General features: G+C 36.6%; 1 protein-coding gene across 1 annotated transcript in view; it reads left to right on the top strand.

The window, feature by feature from the left end:
• Window positions 1-2755: 2755 nt before the first annotated feature.
• The window catches only part of LOC124798669, a 100430-nt gene continuing 80429 nt past the window's right edge, over window positions 2756-22756 (top strand). Inside the window, exon 1 of the mRNA XM_047262169.1 lies at window positions 2756-2898. Coding sequence (XP_047118125.1) covers window positions 2838-2898 — 61 coding nt within the window. The 5' untranslated portion in view covers window positions 2756-2837. The remainder of the gene's footprint in view (window positions 2899-22756) is intronic.

Raw genomic sequence — 22756 nt, 5'->3', positions numbered from 1 at the left:
AAAACACGCGCACTTGTCGTATGATTTTGGAGGCATGTAACAGACCCAAATTCATTTGGTGTGCGTAACAATGAATAAACAGCGCATAGGGCCAGAATTGCTTCACCAATACTTGTAGCCCTCTTTCTCTGCCCGCCATTACTGAAGCGCCATCATATGTTTAACTAATCACTTTTCCTTCCACATTCCATTCTTTCAGTACTGTATGAATAATGTTTGACAAACCTTCAGCAGTTTTATTTCCAGTAACATCGTAAAATCCAACGAATCTTTCCTCAATTTTGTCTGCAATATAATACCTGAATATTACACTCATTTGACTCTCGCATGACACATCTAATGTTTCATCAGCCTGAATCGAAATGAATTTCAGATTTTATTTTCTCATTAACTGCTAGAGTTATCATTTTTATTACATCATTCTGTATATCTGGAGAAGTTCCTTTAAAGGTTGAAGATGATATCAGATGGTCGCGAAAGGCTAGTTCTTGTTTACAATGAAATACAATTGCCTGAATAAGACGGGGCAATACTCTCCTGCTGGATGCAGCTTGTTGCATTTTATTGTTCTCAGACGAGCTGCTTCAGAAAGGGCGTGCTCATTCTACTTTTGCCCAATAACTGAAATGATTCTTTGTTCCGCAGGTGACGTTTTGATATCTGATGCTTTTGTGCTTTCCTGTCAAAGTTCTTTATTGTACAAATGCCCTCATTGCATCATTCCTTTTCACCACCAAACAGAAGACATATATAACAATATAATCTGTTATTAACTGCATTAGAAGTCAGCCAAGCATACTTTTCGTACCAGGCTGTCTGAAAAGTGCGTTTTTGTTTGGCTTCACTTAAAACTACACTGAGTATAGGAGTAGGTCTTTTGTCCTTCAATTCGCACTTTTTTCGTACGTTAATGTATAAAAAAGCGTTTTTAATAAAAATTCTATAAGGTGTTCAGTTGCTGGCTCACTCATGTTGGCGACACAACGAAAATATGCACTAAAATCACACAAGAATGACTATGAACACGAACCGCGCGACTGTTCACTTCCGTGTTAAAAGCCAGCGTATAAGCGGCAGAGACTAGTCTCGATACCTGCTAGCAAGTGCAGCGCACCGGCCTTCGTGGAAGAGGGGAAGTTGTGGGGAGCCGAGAATGCCACCGCTCAGGCGCACAGTCAGGTAAGGGTAGGGAGGCAGAGACTGAGAGCAGAGTCTCAAGCAGGCAGATACACCAAAACTGACGGTGCGGCGGCGCGGGCAACAAAATTGATGTCTTCGCACATTTAGTGCTCTTAGTAGAAAGTTGTTTATATTTTTGTTATGAATTACTATTTCATCTTTTTTAAGCACGAATACAGGGGAGACTAAGTCTCAAAGTCTCCCCTCACGCTACGCCACTGACCATAGTACATCTCTTAATCGTATTAAATTTTCAGTGTAATATGATCCATACCAAGCTGAATCAGGTTGAAAACAAAGTAATGAAAATGCTGTCGAGCTAGTTTGATCCATTTTACTCAGTAACCAGCAAATAACCTTCAAGGCTACTTTCGGTCTTACAGTGGTAAATAACTTATTGCTTATAATTTTGTGGGTATAATTTAGACTACAAGTAATTTCTCCACTTGAAAGAATGCCGTTTGTCTTCTGTTTCAGTAGTTTTCAGGTCGCAAAATACCACATTTTCTTGATAAAAATTATCTCAAAAATACTACAGCATAGAAATGTTCAATGTAGCCAGTAGCACAATAAACATATGAGCTAATACAAACTGGCAGTGTAACTCGTTTCTAAATGGCGAGGCAGCGAGCTTGCGTAAATGCTCAGAAAACACTGTGGCTAATTTTTTCCATTATGAGCGTTTTCCGATTTGTCTTTTTATGCTTACTGGTATTTCATACTCGACGCTTGATATATTTAGAAATATTTGGTCCAAAATGGTTCAAATGGCTCTGAGCACTATGCAACTTAACTTCTGAGGTCATCAGTCGCCTAGAACTTAGAACTAGTTAAACCTAACTAACCTAAGGACATCACACACATCCATGCCCGAGGCAGGATTCGAACCTGCGACCGTAGCGGTCACTCGGTTCCAGACTGTAGCGCCTAGAACCGCACGACCACTCCGGCCGGCAGAAATATTTGGAAATTGAGCAATATCTTCTAGAATTGTAGAGCCTACGGTACGAGATAATACTCGCGCAGACAAAGTTGACACTCGGCGCGGTAGCTGATGCGTGTAAATACCTGGAACAATAATGACAACAATTACTAGTTACAGTAATATTAATACTTTAGATAATATTACTAAAAAAGCCGTTTACCACGAAGTACAAATAAACATTCAACGTATGTTATTTAATTTTGCAAAGCGTACCCGAAACGCGTTTCTGTTACTATGAATGCCTTTATCAGACTATGCGGAAGTGTGTTAATAAAGCACTACGTACTGAAAACAAACCATCGTGTGTGTGTGTCGCTTCGCGTACAGCAAACTAGAGAACACAATCGAACGCGCGAATAGAATGTAAACAGGAGCAAAACGTTTGACTCTACCACATACATGTGTTTGTGGATTCCACCACGAACGCAGAAAACTATGAGCTATTAGCGCACTGCTTTTCAATCAGATTTACTTCTTCAGAAATCATGGTGCACCGAAGGCAAGAGCACTTCGGAATTCTATTTCGTATGTTGGCTGCAATGACAACCGCGGGCTGCAATGCACACTTTTTTTTCGTATGATACGGGGAAGCTCAGCGCGCAGTTGAAATGTGTTGTGCAAACACGGAAAAGTTAGTTCCATCTGCAGCTTCGTGCAGTCATCTCGTGAAAAGATGACTTATCCGTGCATTGTGAATGTGTTGACGGTGTTTTTTATTTTAGCATCAGTCTACGGTAAGTAAGATGTTTCCTCACAAATTTTGATGATCACTGAACGGTTTGTTACATAAGACAATTTTCATTGGGGCACACAGTATATTACGTTCTTCCTATTACATTCTCGTATGGTGCATGTGAAGAACAATAGCTCAGGTGCTTCAGCGTGAACGACCCCGTTGATTAATCAGGATGCAAACTTTTTATGGATAAAAAAAATCCTCACAAATTGTAGTTAGAAGCATGCATTACTAAAGCGGAGCGCGCGCACACGCACACACACGCACTTAAACAAATAAAATTAAGCATCATATTGTACAAACTTAGCCTTATGTAAAGGTAGCAGATTTTGCTCTTCCTTTTAACAAGTATCTTGTATTATACGTGATCTAAAATTTTCGCTACCGGTACTGAATCGAAGCAGTGCCTAGTTAAAATGCCCTTGGGGTTTTATTAAACATGAAGAAATAGCATTTGCTTTACGTGGAAATTTATTGTAAAATTGTGCAGCACAACTTATACCCGTAGTGGAAATTTTAAAATCTACATCTATACTTTGCAAACCACCGTGAGGTGCATGGCAGAGTACGTGCCATTGTACCAGTAATTAGGGCTTCTTGCTATTCCATTCACGTTTGGAGCGCGGAAGAATGATTGTTTCAGTGTCCCTGTGCGTGCAGTAATTATTCTAATCTTATCTTCACGATCCGTAGGTGAGCGATACATAGTGGTTGTAGTATATCCCTGGAGTAATCATTTAAAGCCGGTTCTTCAAACTTTGTTAATAGACCTTCTTGTGATAGTATACGTCTATCAAGAGTCTTCCAATTCAATTCCTTCAGTATCTCTGTGACTCTCTCCCACGGATTAAACTAACCTGTGACCATTCGTGCTGCCCTTCTCTTTATGCGTTCAATATCCGCTGTTAAGCCTATCTGGTACAAGTTCCACACACTTAAGCAGTATTCTACCAATAAACCGAATTGTAAAACCTGCGTTACTGACGACTGAACCTATGTCTGGTGTCATTACTGAATGGACATGAAACTTTAAACTTTTTATTATTTTCAGTGACGTTCTCGTTTTCACTTCTGTCCTTTAAATTTTTTCTCTGGTATTTCCAATTTTCTAGTATATAGAGGTAAATACAGGGGAGTGAAGAAGAGGAGGAAGACTTTTGAAAGGCAGTTCTGCGAGGGTCTCTTTGTTGATCATGTTGCATCATTACGACAGCCATTTTCCGAGCCATGATGATGGGCCTAGGCAATTTATCATTGCCACCTAATATAATTTCGTGCTGTGTAAATGAGAAAAACAAACAATTCAAACAATTTGAGAACTTCTAGTAGGATATAATAATAATAGCAATAATAATAATAAATTCTGTATTGAGGACAATTAAAAATTGTCCTTGTAGTGTGAGAAAATAATAATAATAATAATAAATTCTTTGTTTATTTATATGTGTGTTTTATCAGAAATAATTTTGGAGCCAAATTATATTAAAAAATACTTCCATTGAGGGTGCAGTTCAGATATAATTTGCCACTCTGGTTTTGGATATGCCAACCCTTAAGTAAAACTTATGATTTTTTTGTGCGTGTTTTTTATTGTAAATTGATTCCTCTTAAACCAGATCTTTAGTTTCAGCCTTTTTGACATGTAGTTGGGTAGTAGTAAAAACTGATCACAATTATGAACCATTACACACCCAAATAGGTACTTCAGTATGTGAATAATCAAGGATGGAGCCTTCAGATTTTGTGCATTTGAAAACTATGTCCTGTTACTATAATTTAGCTGATGCTTTATTTGTGTTTCCAATTTGACAAATTAGTTCCTCTAATCCTATATATCTGAAGCTTCTGCAACAGGATTTGATGCTCTGAAATGTCCAATGATCTGCCTCTTTCTAAAAAGGGCTGTAAAGTGGAAGTAACTAATTACCATCCTATTTGCCTTCTTAAAAATTCAAGAAAAACTTCTTTATAGAAGGTTATTAACCACCTCCACAACAGCAACACACTAAACAAAAACTGTTTTTGCTTCCATCATGATATATCAAGTGAATTGGGCTTATACTCATTAACCAGCTAAAACTTAGAATTCATTAATGTAAGAATGTCTCCAACTGCAATCTTTTGTGATCTGTCTAAAGCCTTCAACCACGTCACCCACAAGATTCTTTTAAGGAAGCATATGGATAAGTAGGTCAAGTGGAATGTGGTGTAAATTGTATCTGAATGATAGGAAACAGTAGGTTCCACAGATCTCCGTGCCTGGTCCCCTTTTGTTTCTCATCTTTATTAATGACTTTCAGATGTGCACCACTGTCTGCTGATGAGACAACCATTATTATTAACAAGATGGGCAGCAGTGGTCATGAGGAAACTGCAAATACTGTATTTTGCAAAGTTCTATAGACTCTCTCACAACCCAGACAAAATGCAATTTATTCATCTCACTGTGAGCAAAAAATTGCAGGAACAGGCTAACATTATAAGTAACGATTAAGATGTAATGATTGTGAAATCATTTAAGTTTCTGGGTGTACATATTGGCAATAACCTTAAATGGAACGATAATATTCTTCACCTTTTCACCATAAAAAAAAACAATTAGTTTTGACTCTTGCACTGACTGTATTATTACTTCTATCTGTAATACTGGTGCTATCAAAACTGCATACTGTAGCTACTTCCACTAACTACTGCCTTATAGCATTACGTTGCGGGGGAAACAGTCTCAGGCAACAAATATTTTCACTACTCAACAGACAATAATTAGTCTGCTGCAGGGTTCACCCTACATGTGAATGTAGAAATCTGTAGAAAATTGGGACTTATGATGATAATATATCAATATATGTACTCATTGATGTATTTTATTAGTAAGGCTCAAGTCTCTTTATTACTCAACCATCACAGTCACAATAAAAGGAGATGTCTTGAGCTAGGTCTACATAGTGAATTAAGGAACCTTGGAATGGTGCAGAAAGGAGTGCATTAACTCCTCAAATTATATTTACTGTCTGTGACCTATCTAAATTTTGACATCCTCATAAGTAGTTCATAGTAGAAAAATCCATTTACACTTAGATGAATATCTAAACTAACAGTAATAATTTCTGTTATTGTTCATTTTGCAGCTCTGCACTAGGCTATCTACAGTAATATGATGCTCATGATTTGGGAGTATTGAATGTGAACAACTTTCTGCTAGCACACTTTTGACTGCAAACCCCCCACGCAATTATCCTGAGCAAATAGGGAAATAATGATGGATATAGGTTTTATTAACCACACAATCATTGTGGAGAGACTGAATATCTAACATCCAAATACAACAATAATATATGCAAAATATATCTGTTTGAAAGAGCAGATAACAAATTGCTTGAAACCTTCCTAAAAGAAAATCTCAATTCCTTCTGAATTAACTGTGTAAGCATAAACCAGATGTGGCTTTAATTCAGAGAAATAGCTAGTATCAACAGCAATTGAGATATTTATAGGAAATAAATTAATGAGAGACAGAACTGATCCCCTACGATTCAAAAACAGGTCAGGACACTGTTGCAAAAGCAACGGAAAAGTCATGCCAAATTTAAAAGTACACAAAATGGCCCCTACTGGTGAAGCTTTATGGAAGCTTAAAATTTAGCCCGGACTTCAGTGTGAGTTGCTTTTAATAGCTTCTACAATGAAACTCTGTTTCAAAATCTGGCAGAAAATCCAAATAGATTCTGGTCGCATGTAAAGTGCACCTCAGCAAAACACAGTCAATATTTTTGCTATGTAATAGCGATGGTAATGTTAGCAGTGACAGTGCCACTGAAGCTGTGTTACAAATTATGGTTTCACAAAATTCCTTCCCAAAAAAGAAGAAGAATCCTAGAATTTGAATCAATGACAGCTGCCAAAACGACTAACTTAGAAGTAGGTATCCTTGGTGTAGCAAAGCAACTCAGACCATTTAATAAAGACAAGTCTTCCATTCCAGATTGTACACCAATTAAACTCCTTTCAGAGCATTCTGATATAATAGCTCCATACTTAGCAATCATATACAATAGCTCACTAAACAAAAGATCCATACCTAACGACTGGAAAGTTGCATAGGTCTCACTACCACTCAAGAAAGGAAATTGGAGGACACCCTGAATTTCAGACCCATATCAGTGATTTCCATTTGCAGTAGGATTTTGGAACATATTTCGTGTTTGAACATTATGAATTAGGCCTACCCCAAACACAACAATGAGATCTATTGACACATAGTGTGGCTTCAGAAAGTATTGTGCAACACTACTTGCTCTTTACTCTCATGAAGTAATGAGGGCAATCAACAAGGGATCTCAAATTAATTCCATATTTCTAGATTTCCAGAAGACTTATGATACTGTTCTTTTTAATTGTCATGTAAACTGTTTGTTCCTAGTAATTACTGGAAAGTCATTGAGTAAAACTGAAGTGATATCTGGCCTTCCCCAAGGTAGTAGGTCCTGCTGTTCCTAATCTACATGAATATACTAGACAATGTGTTGCAGTCCTCTCAGATTGTTTGCAAATGACTGTCATTTACTGTCTAATAAGGTGATAAGAAGATCAAAACCCATTGTAAAATGACTTACACATGGTGTATGTATGGTACAAAAAGTGGCAGTTGTGACCATAAATTATGAAAAGTGTGAGGTCATTTACATGAGTACTAAAAGGAATCCATTACATTTTGGTTACATGATAAATTGCACAATTCTAAAATCAGTCAATACATCTTACTGTCTGGGGATTACAATTTCCAGTAACTTAAACTGGAGCCGTACATAGAAAATGCTGTGGGGAAGATGAACTAAAACTGTTTATTATTGGCAGAACACTTAAAAGATGCAACAGATATACTGTAGAGACTGTCTACACTAAGCTGGTCCATGCTGTGCTAGAGTAGTGCCGTGTGGTATGGCACCCTTACCGGATGGGATTGATGGAGGACACAAAAAATGGTCAGAGAAGAGCAGTTCATTTTACATTACCGCAAAATAGGGAAGAGTGTGTCACAGATATGATACACGAGCTGGAATAGCAGTCATTAAAACAAAGGTGTTATTTGTTGAGACTAGATCTTTTCACAAAATTTCAGTGACCAACTTTCTGCTCCTAATGCGAGAACACTTTGTTGGTACTGACCTTCGTGGGGAGAAATGGTCATTGTAATAAAATAAGAGCTCGAATGGAAAAATTTAAGTGTTTGTTTTGTCCTGCATGCTGTTAGAGAGTCAGTTGTTAGAAAAATATTGTGAAAGTAGTTCGTTCAATGCTCTGCAAGGGGTGTAAGTGTGAATTGGAGAGCAGTTGTGTAGCAGTAGATGTATATTATCTAATACAACAGAATCTAATGCTATTCATTCAAATCCATTAATTATCAGTTAAGTTATTATATGCACGAACAGATCTTAATTTTTACAAAGTCTCTATTTCTTTTAAATACCTGTTGATATGTTTCATTTGTTCATGTTACATTCAACATTTTAACAGTTTTTGTTATTTCATTCTGTACTGTTGTTAACTGAACAGATCTTTAATTTGTAAATGTTGTACTCCACGTACTTTGTAGTATTTTAAAAAATCTTTGTAAAATGTATTTTATGACTTGTCCTACATTAAAGCGAATTGCTCCTTATTGAATGTACAGGACTTGAAATACATAAATGTATAAAAATAAATAAATGAATAAAAAGATAACCAGCCACAACTGATGAGAAAGAGTAAAAATAGAAATACAAAAATAAATAATCTCTGGTAGAAGTACCTAATAAGTGTAACGGACAAAGCACTTACATCATCTTGAATGGGCTTTGTTCATAATTCTGATGACACCTGTTTGATTACCGTTAACTGCCCACATGTCTGTATGGACACAGTTGTTGAATCATTCTGTTCTCTCTTCATTGTCTGCTTAACAGTTATTTTGTGCATTGACAATAACGTATTCTTGAATTCCACAGTCAGTGCTTTAACAGTTCATTATTGCCATTCCCAGTGTGTTTGCTACAGCCTATATTGTAAGTAATGCTTGGACACCACAGTGGAGCATATCAGTGTGAAATAAGTATTGTTTTACAAAGAACTTCTTCATTTTTCCAAGCAAAACTGTTTACAGTAACTCTAAATACGTTTATTGAAAGTTTCGTTTTAGAGAAGTTGTTATCCATCGACTCACTTTTATGAAGTTGGTATTTCAGTTGTGTCCATATTGAGATGCTAGGGAGTTAAAGGATCAGAAATTATTTAATTTCTTTTACTCTTTTATTTCATAACAGAGTCCTCACAGAATCTTAGTTTATAACTAGGTTTGACTGTGCAGGATTTCTTAAGACATGCTGTTCGAGGAAGCAAATGCTTCTTAGGCTGACGGAATTTATATAGCACATGCTGATTCAGGTGATGCATACAGCAGGGGAATAAACAAATGTAATCAGCTTTTCGTTCCTCAGCAACATCTGCCTTATTATTAATCAGTGATAAAATGTTTTGGGAGACATTCTTGCTGACAATTTATCAGGGGGGAACCAATATGATTTGGATTTAAAGCATTCTGTTTATCCACCACTTCTGGAAATCTTGTAAATGTTTCCTTTCATCAAGGGAAATCACCAAATGCAGATACAGCGTATGAAGAACAATTTGGTGAGGCTACTGCCCCATTCATTCAGGTAATAGATGATTTAACACAGGAAGTAAAGCAATTACCATTCCATTTCTTCTTTGCCGACCTCTTTATAGGATATGCTGTTTTGCCTCCTAAGAGTAGAAGGTTATAGAGGAACAGGTGCTTTTAGAGAAAACAGGATTCCCAAACCTTGCCCCATTTTTTTCAAAGCAAGACCTAGTCAGAAATGAAAGAGGATTTTTGAATCTTCACTTCATGAGGGTAATTGTGTTATGTCATAAAATAGGTTGACAATTCAGTGGTTGCTGTAGCATTGATGTGTGCAGGAGTGAAACCTGTATCATTTGCAAAACAACACCCTGCAAAGGAGATGAAATAAGTTCAAGTACAACATCCTCAGATTATTGCACTTATAATGAAAAATATAGGGCAATGGATAGCATGAATGAAAACATTGTCATGTACAGAATAAATATGTGCACGTAACTCCTGGGAAACAAAGAAAGGAGCAGTTGCTAGGACTACTCTGCTTGAATTCAGGAGAGAAATTGTACAAGTATACCTACTCCGAAAAAGTATACCTAAACAGTAAAAGGAGCATGCAGACTTGCTATCAGTCCTATCTAAATCATGTGTTCCATGTTATACAAGATACGATGGAATGAAACACATCAAGAAAACTGAGAAAAAGGAAAGGTGTGTCACTTTTGTACAGCAAACAGAAGTCATCAGCAGTTCACGCAAAATGTGGGAAATGTGACTTAGAATTGTGTCTAGAGTGTTTTGAAGAATACCACAAATGTCAGTAAATCAAAGATGGTGAATTAATTTATATCTGTTATTATAAATTGGATTATGATAATTATTTCCTTCAAATTTGGCCTTATATGTCGTAAAATCCGATTTATAATAATATTAGTAGCTGAATTTCAGTGTCACAGAACAAATTTAAAATTTGCAACTAAGTGCCTAGTGTGTCTGTATGAACACAGAATTTTACAGATGCACTAAGGCACGTAAAGGTCAAACAATAGACTGTGCATTAGTTAGATGTTAAGAAGTCAATAAACTGAAAATATACAAAAATATTCAATTTTAAAAAAATGGGGTGGTTAATGGTTAAAGCACATTACTCCAGGAATCAATGTCGTGAATGATAATGTAACGAATATTACTGTAACAGAGTCTGTTGGTAATCAGAAGAGCAGTGGTTGTGGCAGGTGAAGTGGCCTTTCCTAGAATAATGCTACAACTGGCATACATAGTGATAAAGAATCATTTTTCTGTCCAACAATGTGGTGCAATGCAGGTTATGGTGATTTACAAAGACTGTGCTTATGTTCATTTCTATCTTTGGTTTCATGAGTTATTAATTTCTGTATTCTGTACAGTCTTAATGCATTTAGTCAAAAATAAACTCTCCGTGACCACATCTGTTCATTGTGTTGCTAGTGTTCTGAAAGGCATGCTGTAGAATTGTCAATATAGCCTTGTGAAACAGTCTATAGGTGCTCCTTGTGACTAACTCTGGTAGAGAGACTGTGGACTCACCTCCTCACCCTCCGCTTTGCAGACTGACTATACACTGCTTTGTTAGCTTCTTTTTCAAATTTTCACAAATGGATGTGATTACATGAGTATCAAATGTTGCAACGTTCAGGCTTCAACATAGTTCCATTATGTCAAATGCCTTAGAGAAATCACAAAAGATTTCCACTGGTGACGTCTTATAACTGATGAACTCTAAAACTTGATTTGTGAATGAGAACATGACCATTTATCTTGCAACGCCTATTTGGGATTTAAAACTAATTTTATTGGGGATCATTTGATTATTAAGATGTCCTATATCCATACTCAGCTTGAGCTTTTCAAGCACTGTAGCAGTGTTCATTAGCAGTGAAGCTGAATAGTAATTTGAGATCTCTTCTTTACCACCTTTTTTGAAAAATTGTTTAATGATTGATTATTTGGGCTTGTTGGGAATCATTCCTTGATCTAGTGACTGACTTAATATGTATGACACAGTTCTTGTCTTAGGGGGGAGGGGTAGTAGGAGGACAAAAATCTGGGAAGAAGAAAACCACAACACATTAACATGCCTAACACAGTGTAGGAAACCCGTTGGTGTTCACAACAGCTTCCATTTGTCTTGGAATGGATAAATACAGGTCCCTTATGGATTTCAAGGTAATTTTATTGCATTCTTTCTGCAAAATAGTGGCAATTTCTCATGACGAGGATCGAAATGGACAGCGATCATGCACTCCTCTCCAAAGTAGACCACAAAGGCTCAAGAATATTGAGATTTATTGTGGCCAGGAGAGACACAAAAATTTATTCTTGGGCTCACAAAACCAGTCCTGGGTGATGTGAGCTGTGTGAACAGGAGCCTTCTCATCTTGGAATGCAATGTCACCATTTGGGAGCAAACCTTGTAACATGGGCTGGACCTCATCTACCAAAATGCTGACATAATTCTCAGCAGTAACACGACCTTGCAGAGTAACCATGGATCCCATGGAATAACACAATATGGTTGCCCAAATCATCACTGAACCCTAATCATGTTTCACTCTTGGTGTGTAAACTCGGCCAGCAGTTGTAAACAGTAGGAAACAAGACTCATGCAACCAAATGACTTTCATCCATTTCTCCATAGTCTAGGTTTTATGGCTTTGGCACCATGTTCTTGTGTTATGAATATTTCTGTTACAGATGATGTTTTAGAATTCCAACTTTCCATGCAATTACATTCTTATGGAGCTGACAGGGGTCACAAGTGCAACATTCAGTTCTGCCGTGACTTTTGCAGCTGTCGTCCCTTTACTTTTCATCACAATCCTTATCAATGACCATCTGTCACAACCACTCAACACATACTTTTATTCATGTTGTGACTTAGCGGATGATGTTTTTCTGCTTTTCTGTCTGTGGTATAAATCTTAAATGTGGTGCATGCTGAAAATTCAAATCTTTTAGCTACCTTGATTATGGTACCACCCACCATATGAACATCAAAAATTCGCTCAAGTTTTAAATCACTTAGCTCCACTGTAATGCACTCACAACTGCACAGAACAGTGTTCTGACCATGACTGACACATGCAATATATTGAAGACATTACACTGGTGCCGTTTGTGGTCAAATATAACAACTTGTAGCTTTCGCTAGCAGCATGCATTTCTCGTGGTGTTTCTACATTTTCGTCCAACCCTCAGTACATTTACAGCAGTGTTTCAGAAAGCATACATTATGTGTTTCATGTCTCTGATTATTTTTTCTAGTTTTTTTGAAAGTGTACAAATCTAGTTGATGATATTGTTGTGTATTGTTGTTTGCAGAAGATTAATGGTATCACCAACAGATCCCTTACAACTAATCTGATCAGCTGCTGTAAAGAAGTTGTTATTGAAAATATTGCCAACAGTTGCCCTTCATTTATCATTCTGGAATTATAACACACTTGTTTCATCTTTCCCCCATTTTATTAGCTTCCAAACAGTGTTTATTTTATTCTTCGAGCTGCGAGAGAGCTATAGTTACCAAATATGTGAAGACGTCTTGCCAATTGTACCATACTTGTTATAACAATGCTTACACATAAAGTGAGGCATGATAATTGGGGGCATGATATACCAAAATAACATACAGAAGAAACATAATTCAACTGCAGAGGGCCCATAGTTTAAATTTCTTGAAAAACACTGTACTTCAATTTTGTTTCTTTGTTCAGTATAATAAATTAGTAGTAGAGTTCTTATACATGAAGGAGTAAATATTCAGTTTAAATATTTTGCATACTTAAACAGGACTTATGTTTAAAGAAAGGAGCATTCAGGTAAGTGCAAACAGGTGCTTTCATGAGAGAATTGATATGAAAGTGCAACATGTAAAACCAAAGATTTTTTATGGTGTAATTTTGCTGTGTAAATATTTTGGATGACAATGATGTTAGAAATCCAGAAAAAGAGATTAATTTCTTAAGAATAACAGTTTCATCCCTGATGTGTTTTTCATATTAGTGGCTAAAAATAAAAATCGGTATCAGACGATTCACACAACTACACTTAAAATATAAAAATATTTTCATTGTATACTTCTTGTCTAGGGAGTATGGTTCTGTTTTATAGTACAAAGAGGTACAGCCAACTGTCAGCAAAATGGTCAATAAACTGGGAAATGTAGAAATTCAAAATAAAGTTAGTAGTAATTGATCCCCTACTCAGTCTGGCAGTGCCCCACCCCCTTCTTCGTCTTGGTATTTCCTCACCCTTACAGCAGGTATATCCCTCTCATCTTAGGGTCTGAGTGACCTGCACTTGTTTTAACCACCCCCAATGTATCCCTCTCTCCTCCTCAAGGAAGCAACTATTAGTTCTGAAAGCTGGGATGGTGTATGTACTTCTAAACATGTCTGTTGGCAGTACTGAAATTTTGACTCCTGAAGGTAAGTAATGTCCAAGAGTTGTTTCATAATTTCGTAGTAAGTCTCAATAATCATTCCTACTGTCTATCATTCAGTTACCTGTATTAAGGTGTTGGCTCTTCCTTGTACATTTACCCTGTAACACTTGTCATTATTTCTGTGCTGATAATAGCAGAACAACAGGTACTTTATAAAATTGGTAAACTGGTAGTTTTATCAAAATACCAGGCTTGTGCTAATCATGTACACAATACATTTTCAGCATAAATAGAGTATAAAATGTGAGAAAAGACTGTTTTCAATGATACACTGTAAATGCACATTGTCAAAGGTAACATCAGGCATACAACTATCAAAGAAAAGACCATATATTGATGAATCAAAGAACACTTTCAGGTTATCTATAATTTTAAATTTACATTGTTAAAAAACACAATAAATATTAAAACTGAAGCTAATATGGACTACTAAATTTTACAAAAATGTATAAGTAAGTAATAAATTAACCTTAAAGAGTGAAAAAATATTATTTCTAGTTTTGCCTAACATCTTTTATATTTTTGGAAAGTTTGATGTCATTTGTTTAGTTAATTTCTTCACTGACAGCTTTGCTTGTAGTGGTTCCTCCTGCTTTTATTTATTTCTTCGTTTGTTGTCCTCGGTGTCGACGTACTGCGTTGCTACACTTGCTGAAAAATGGGTTGTGGATTCTGACACTGACTACTGTAAATAATGTAGCCAATGCGTGCACAGTTACATTTGACAGTACTTTAATTTCACTTTTCACAACCCTCTAATAATACAATGCATTATTGTTTAACCTTCGATAAGCCTCATTAATAGTGTGCATGCAAACCTCCACATATGCTACAATATTTTACTATTGAACATCTATGAGCAGTAAACACCTAACCACAAAGTTCACAGTTCTTGAAGAATAGAAAGGTTCGTATGGAGCAGACACTATCGTTATTTTTAGACACAGCCTACTTGTTTAACACTTATTCCACAGTTAAGTTGAAGCATTGTTATCATTCTAACCAACACAGGTTCCTTGTCTGAAACTCGGCCGTGGACTGACTGTCTCGTGACCAAAAACTGGGCCCTCGTATATCCTCACAATAATAAGTACTGAAATTACACATTGTTCGAAGTTAAATTTACAGAAATTACAATTAAATCTTAACTCATCAAATTATCGGAATATATCAAAAAATTGGTTCTTTTTAACAGTTTCTTCTACTACAGGGGTTAAGCCGAATCATTTGTTTGAATCATGAAATTAACAAATGTAATTTTGCAAACAATACTTTTGACAAAACTGTTAATTACTTTGGAATTAATTCAGGGCTGGTTTTGCTAACATGTTTTCGAATAGAGCCAAATAGATACTTTAAGATTACTAGTATTTTGTCTTCCAAATGTTTATAATTAGTGCAGAATTTATATTTGTTTATATGTCAACAATAGAATTTAAGTTACGAAACAATTACTGATTTTGCCCTATAATAAAAGATACTAACTAGACGTAGTCAAAATAAATTAGCAAATCAATTACATACATAAATCTAAGCACAAAATTAGATCTGGTGTTATAGTCTTTAAAACTGAGGGCCAACCTTTCTCTTTTGTGAAAATACAGATTTCTTAATTCAGAAATGAAAACCAATCTGTCTGTAATTAGACTAACAGTGTTACATAATAGTGTTACCTGTCTATTTTACACCATATTTTTACATAATTACATACTAACTTAATTTCATGCATTAATCTGTCTTACGAGGCCTCTGTCCTGCAATGGTTTGATGATAGCATACTAACTTGTGCTTCATTAAACCACAAATCGCGTGGTCTGCAGCACGCAAGGGTGCAATTAAGGGCAGCCATGAGGGCAGGCATTGTTGACAGTAGTGAATTTTTTGGAGTAAATCAATTAAGACTTAGACTCAGCGATTAGATATTGTTGTTTTGATATTTGCCTGCCATGAATAGGTAGCTTGCTCATACTAAAATTTCATACTTTATCATTTTTAGATGTATTCCATTTTTATTTGTTTACTTAGTAGTGTAGTGGTCCCCTGGAAGCGATAACACTTCTGTCAGAATATTACTGTGATTCTTCAGTTTCTACTGGCTTATTTGTTGACCCAAGAGACCACTGGTGTACTGCTGATTCATTGTGTCCAACGGGCACAATATTTCGGTGATCAGACATGTCGCCATCGTCAGGTGCGCTGATGAACTGAGCTCCTGAGGCTGGGCAGCCGCCTTATATCTCCTTCCCCACGGGCCATTCCCTCAGTGGTCCGCGCCCCTGTACTCACGTCAGCAGTTGTAGAGATGCAGGGGTCGGTATCTGTGGCAGCATCGGTGTAGCTGCTATGTCCTCCCAGCTTGCCAGATCGTTTTCGTTGCTGAGTGTCTCCTTAATTATACTCAGTGCTGATTCCCATGCCTTGCTATGATTATAACCACAGTCTCGGTTGATGAGTTTGTCCCTGGTGCGAATTTCGATGGCCTCTCTGACAATGCCGTCCCAGTATTTCGAAGTCTGGGCCAAGATCTTGGTACACTCATAATCCATCTCGTGCCTTTCGGAAAAACAGTGCTCTGCGAATGCCGACTTGTTATGATATTTCAGTCGTGTGTGCCTTTGATGTTCCCGGCAACGCTCTTCAATGGTGCACTCTGTCTGTCCAATATAAGTCTTACCACACTGACAGGGAATCTGGTATACGCCGGCCTTCCACATTTCCCAATAACACTCTTGTTTTACTGGGTGGGCAAAAGACAATTTTAACTCTGTGTTTCTTTAATATGCATCCAATTTTCCCTGACAGTGCACCAGTGTACGGAATAAATGCAGTGGCTACTTGCTCCTCTGTGACGTCTTCTGTCTGCAAAGGTTGTACTGCAGTGGTGGGGTGGAGAGTTTGTCTAATCTGCCATTCTGAGTACCTGTTCTTTTGGAATACAGTTCTGAGGTGTTCCAGCTCCTGGGGCAGACTCTCTCCGTCTGAGATGATGTGCACCCTGTGTACCAGTGTTTTTAGAACTCCATTTCTTGTATCAGCATTTTTAGAACCCCATTTCTCTGAGAAGGGTGGTGTCAGCTGTCTGTATGGAAATACAGATCAGTGTGCGTTTTCTTCCTGTAAACACAGTGACCCAACGAGTCATCAGCTCTTCTCTTGACCATGATGTCCAGGAAAGGTAATCTTCCTTCTGCTTTGGTCTCCATTATGAATTGGAAGTTGGGATGTATGGAGTTCAGTTGTGTAAGGACGTCCAGGAGCTTGTCTCTACCATGTCAGCTTCGGTTATTCTTCTGCCATTCAGGAAATCCTTGAGTGTACAGAATATATGCATTCAGTGCTGCAATATCTATCATTTCCATGAAGATTCTTAGTGGCCACCACCTCATTCCTCTAACACAACTGTATTCTCTTGTCATTTTGTCCCCATTATCTACAGCACCTTTGGTGTTGTTGTAGTGCAGTATGATTCGGGTTTGTGTTCACTTTCTTCACCACTCACTTGTCTCTCATTATGCTGAGTAGAGAGTAGTATTACTGCCTTTCCCTTCTTTGGAACATAGGAAACTAGGGTCAAGTCATTTGTGAAACCAAACATTGAAGAGTGAACTTCTCTCTTTCTGTTTGGCAGGAATTCCTTTGGAATCTCTTTCTTATTGGAACGCAAGGTACCAACCAATGTCATGTTTCGTTTTACTAGTTCAGTAGCCAGTGGAAAACTGGTGAAAAAATTATCTGTTGTTACACCATGACCGTTATTTAGAAATGGTTCCATCAGATCCAAAACAACTCTCTGTTCTTGATTCACTTCCCGAGTATTGCCCACCATTCCTGCACAAATTTGGATCTGTAATAAGTAAGATGTCTTCAAATCAGCACAAACTCGAATTTTAATGCCATACTTGCTAGGTTTGCTCTTCATATAAACCCTAAAAGGGCAGTTTCCTCAGTACATTGCTAATTGTTCATCAATAGTCACGTATTCATAAGTATAGAAGTTCTTGCAAAAGTTAGATGGAAATTTGTCCGACACTACCCTGATGGCTTGTAGCTTGTCCTTGGTTTCTTCAGTTCTCTGTGTTCTTGTGTCTCTGATGTCAAATCGCAAGAATTTCAGTATAGACAAAAATCAGTTTCTTGACATGGCAGCAGAAAAGAATGGTTGCCGAAAGGCAACATTATCTCCCCACAGATCGGAGGCACATGTGCGATGTCCATGAGTTTGCCCGGCTCCTATTAGAATTGCTAATACAGCGTACACTTCAGTTGCATATTTATCTCTCCATGTCATTTTGTTCCAAGAATGTGCTGCATTCCACAAAGAAACTACTCGTTTGGCTTCCCTGTTCGCTTCTTCTACAATGATGCTCACGCTTTCCGGTGAGATAAATAATAAAAATGGATCTGTTATTGTTTTGAGTGTTTTTCCATCATTCGCTGGGCCAGGGATTACATTCAAAATGTTGTGACGTGGACACCGCCCACCTTTTGGTGGTTTACTAGAAAAGTGTAGTCCACTTCTAGAAACAAACAAATCTCCAGTGTCTTCTTCTTCTTCTCCTTCTTCTTCATCCTCTTCTTCTTCTTCTTCTTCTTCTTGTTCACGTGAATGTGTAGTGTCTTCTGATATTTCATCATCAGCTTCATCTGATGCTATGATATGGTCTTTGTCAAGAGGTTCCATATATTCATTCAGTTCATGATCAATGTCCCATTCATTTTCATCATCACTGACATCAGAATTGTATAGAATATCCATGATCTCTTCGCTAGAACGTCCTTACATGCAGATGAAATACTGACTCGTGTAATGTTAGCTCAGCAGTGAATGTCAAATTCAACTCAACAATAGTAACCAGCAACAATAACAGACATTGGATCTATGGTAAAACTCAACAAAGAAGATGAATGACAGATATATTTCCCAAAATCTTCTCTTTCTACAAATAAGAAAATAAGACGTTTCATACCAAGCAGGGTAGTCTCACAATCCCACCAATAAATGACTTGAATAACAATGATAAAATCAAATAAATTAGACAGTCGTGAGTGTGAATTCAATGTCAATCATTTTAGTACAAAGTCATGAAACCACAGACATGTGGCCCTTCAGATAACATTATTATAGGGAAAAAATCGACCTGGGGTAATCAGAATACCCCGCTTGGTAATGCGAGAGTTAACAATATTCTGATTTTAATCAAACAAACGTCATTCATTACAGATGGACACATGCTGTACAGAACTTGAACAAAAACAGCACCTGAAATAAAATTGCTCAACTCATGGAAAAGTTAGTCTTTTTACACAAATTTCAAGAAATATGATCTTTTAAACAGTTAATTCCAAATAATTACCCACCTCCCCCAAGAATATCATATACCTTGTGCATGAGATTCTGCCAGAAACTGCATGTACCAGAGCAAGAGGATATGTTTAAAAGGAATTGACACCTGGCCAAATAGAGTTCTATATGGATATAACTGGGTACAAACCTTCCTACAAAGTGTTGTTATTTGTGTTGTCCTGGAAATGAAACAAAACTGCTGTGAATGATGTTTAATTTACAATGATTTTTGCTAATGAAGAAATGCAGTAAGTAAAAAATTGCAAAATGGTAAGAAACATGATGATAAGTTATTCTATTACAAATTACTTTAACTCAGTTGAATAGGAAATAACTACCTTCTATGAGACAACATTATTAAATTAGTTATGCAAAATATATCAAATGATTTGGACACAACAGAATCATGATACATACATAAGAGATGTGAAAGCAGTATAACATATAGCCTTTCTGTTTGTAAAGAAAATACATGGCCAAATTTCTATTTCTTATGAGGAATTATTTTCTCACAGAAAATACTAGGCTTTAATAAGAATGATTATTAATTCAGTTATGAAGACATATTTCATAAATTATTTTGTTTTCTAGGTGAACTGGCATTATCTGATATGATTATCAGTTCATTCAGGTTCATCTTGGTTGCCCATTTCTTTCTTTTGTGTCTCTGTTATCATTCACTCTGGTCCAGTCCCAGTTCTTGGCTTTGTCGTTCAGTTTCATGTTGAACCATAGTACTGGATGCAGTTCACAGTCGGTATTTTCTGTAAGAATAAATCTAATATAATCAGGGCAAAAATAATGTATATAGCAAGTCAAACAGCTGTATTTGAATATATTATTAATCATCATGTACAGGTATTGAAGCAGAAGCATATTGTTCATCTTAAATGTGTAATTACTCAAAAGATTTTTTTATAAGAACATGTAGTACTGTAGACGCATGGGTTCCAGATAAAAATACATGTGAACTAGAGTTAACTATAATGGCACACATCAACATTAAAATGAAAACATTCCTGTAAATTTTTTACATCACTACAGAATTCATGTGGATGTAAACTCCACAGACACACTCATGGAACTAGTAGAAATTCTTTGGTTACTACATAAACAAGATCGATTCTTAAAATTAAACAACTTAGTGGTACTATGTACAAACTGAGACAGGCGGACTTTTTAAATGGGCAGTGATAACAGTAATGCTTTCATTTTCTACCTTTTAAACAGTATTCCCCACAATTTTTACAGTAGTACCTTCAGACAACAGAAAATCCAGGTTGGAATATCAATGATTTTGAAAAGGATATGTTGCTACTCACTGTAACAATCACACGTTGATATGCAGACAGGAACAAAGCCAAAAGCGGCCGGAGATGGTGGTTTTGTGTGTGTGTGTGTGTGTGTGTGTGTGTGTGTGTGTGTGTGTGTGTGTGTTTTCTCCTCTCTTTTCTGAAGAAGGCTTTGGCCAAAAGCTTAGTGTGTAACAGTCTTTTTGTTATGCTTGTCTGCAACTCCACATATCATCATCTTAATGGTGAGTAATTGCCTTCAGTTTCTTTTTACAATCCTCCATGCAATTTCTCATTCACTTGTATTAATTATATCTGTAATAACATGTTCTCACATTGTCCAGTGGTTTCTTACTACAGATGTTGCTTATGTTGTCACGTCTTCATAAAGAGATCAGTTGACTTAGCAAAAAGTTGTTGCTATTATTCACTTGCCTTTCCTGGCAATCAAGTTCACTAAGTACCTCAAACACAACTAATTCTTCACCATGCAGAAATTTATTTTCTCAACATTTCTGTGTGATCTGATGAATATACTTTAAATTTAGTGATAGCAGAGCACTAATAATAACTTACTTATTCTGCTTATTCCAGTACATCATTATTCCTGGCAAATATTCCATCATCATCACTATGTGCTCTCATTTGCACAAAACTTAGCCTGCTTGATTTCTCATGTGCACTAATTAATTTAAAGTCAAAGTGAAATAGTAAGTACCAGGTATTTCCTGTATGTATGAAACTCATCATAGCTGATAACATTTCTGATATATCATATGAATAACAAAATCACTGATTTCACACTTAAATTCCTGACTATAGATAAATTTAAATCTGACCTCACAGTTTATCTTTACATTTTACATAACTGTTACGACTTTGTTAATTATGACAAAACAAATTCTTTGAGAATCACAGTATGAAAATGTATTTGTTGTAGTTATCACACATCAAACTTCTTCCAGTAGTTTGAAAATGTAATATAACATGGCTTTCGCTTGTTGGATCTCCTACAAGCAGTCTCCAAAATGATGAATTCAGTTTTCCTTTTCTTAAAAAAAATGATTTTAACCAAATGAACTTGGTTCATTATAGACTGGACACACTCTGTACAGAACAGAGATAAGATATCTGTGTGGTGTGAAAAGTGGCAATTGACCCTGAATAAAGAAAAGTGTGAAGTTATTCACATGAGTACTAAAAGAGATCTGCTAAATTTCGATTACGCTATAAGTCGCACAAATCTGAAGGCTCTAAATTCAACTAGATACTTAGAGATTACAATTACAAATAACCTAAATTGGAACGGTCACATAGAAAATGTTGCGGGTAGAGCAGACCAAAGACTGCGATTCATTGGCAGAACACTTACAAGGTGCAACATGTCTACTAAAAAGAGACTGCTTACACCACACTTGTCTGACCTATTCTGGAGTATTGCTTCGCAGTGTGGGATCCACATCAGTCGGGACTGACACATGACATTGAAAAAGTACAAAGAAGGGCAGCTCGTTCTGTATTATTGTGAAATAGGGGAAATAGTGCCACAGACGTGATATGTGAATTTGAGTGGCAATCATTAAAACAAAGGTGTTTTTCGTCATGACAGGATCTTCTCATGAAATTTCAATCACCAGTTTTCTCCTTCGATTGCATAAACATTCTGTTGGCACCCACCTACATAGGAAGAAATGATCATCATGATAAAATAAGAGAAATCAGGGCTCTCACAGAAAAATTTAAGTGCTCTTGTTTCTCCTGCACACTGTTAGAGAGTGGAACGTTATAGGGACAGCTTGAAGGTGGTTAATTGAACCCTCTGTCAATGACTTTATTGTGAATAACAGAGTAATCACATAGATGTATATGTAGATGTGAATGTAAACTTAAACAACAACTGAAATAAAGCTACTTAACTCAGCAATTAACACATGACAGGTAGTGCCACACATTGTTTTTGCATTTATACCAATGAATACCGTTTGGAACATTGTTTCAATTCATACTACATTAAACTCCACTTAAAAAGTGTTATGGTAGTAAACTTTGACACAACAATTTGTTTTATTAGATAATGAAAAATATTCTAATTTTCTATCTTAG

The sequence above is a fragment of the Schistocerca piceifrons genome, chromosome 5 (genome assembly GCF_021461385.2).
Source record: "Schistocerca piceifrons isolate TAMUIC-IGC-003096 chromosome 5, iqSchPice1.1, whole genome shotgun sequence".
NCBI classification, from domain to species: domain Eukaryota; kingdom Metazoa; phylum Arthropoda; class Insecta; order Orthoptera; family Acrididae; genus Schistocerca; species Schistocerca piceifrons.
This window is presented reverse-complemented; position numbering and strand designations above follow the sequence as displayed.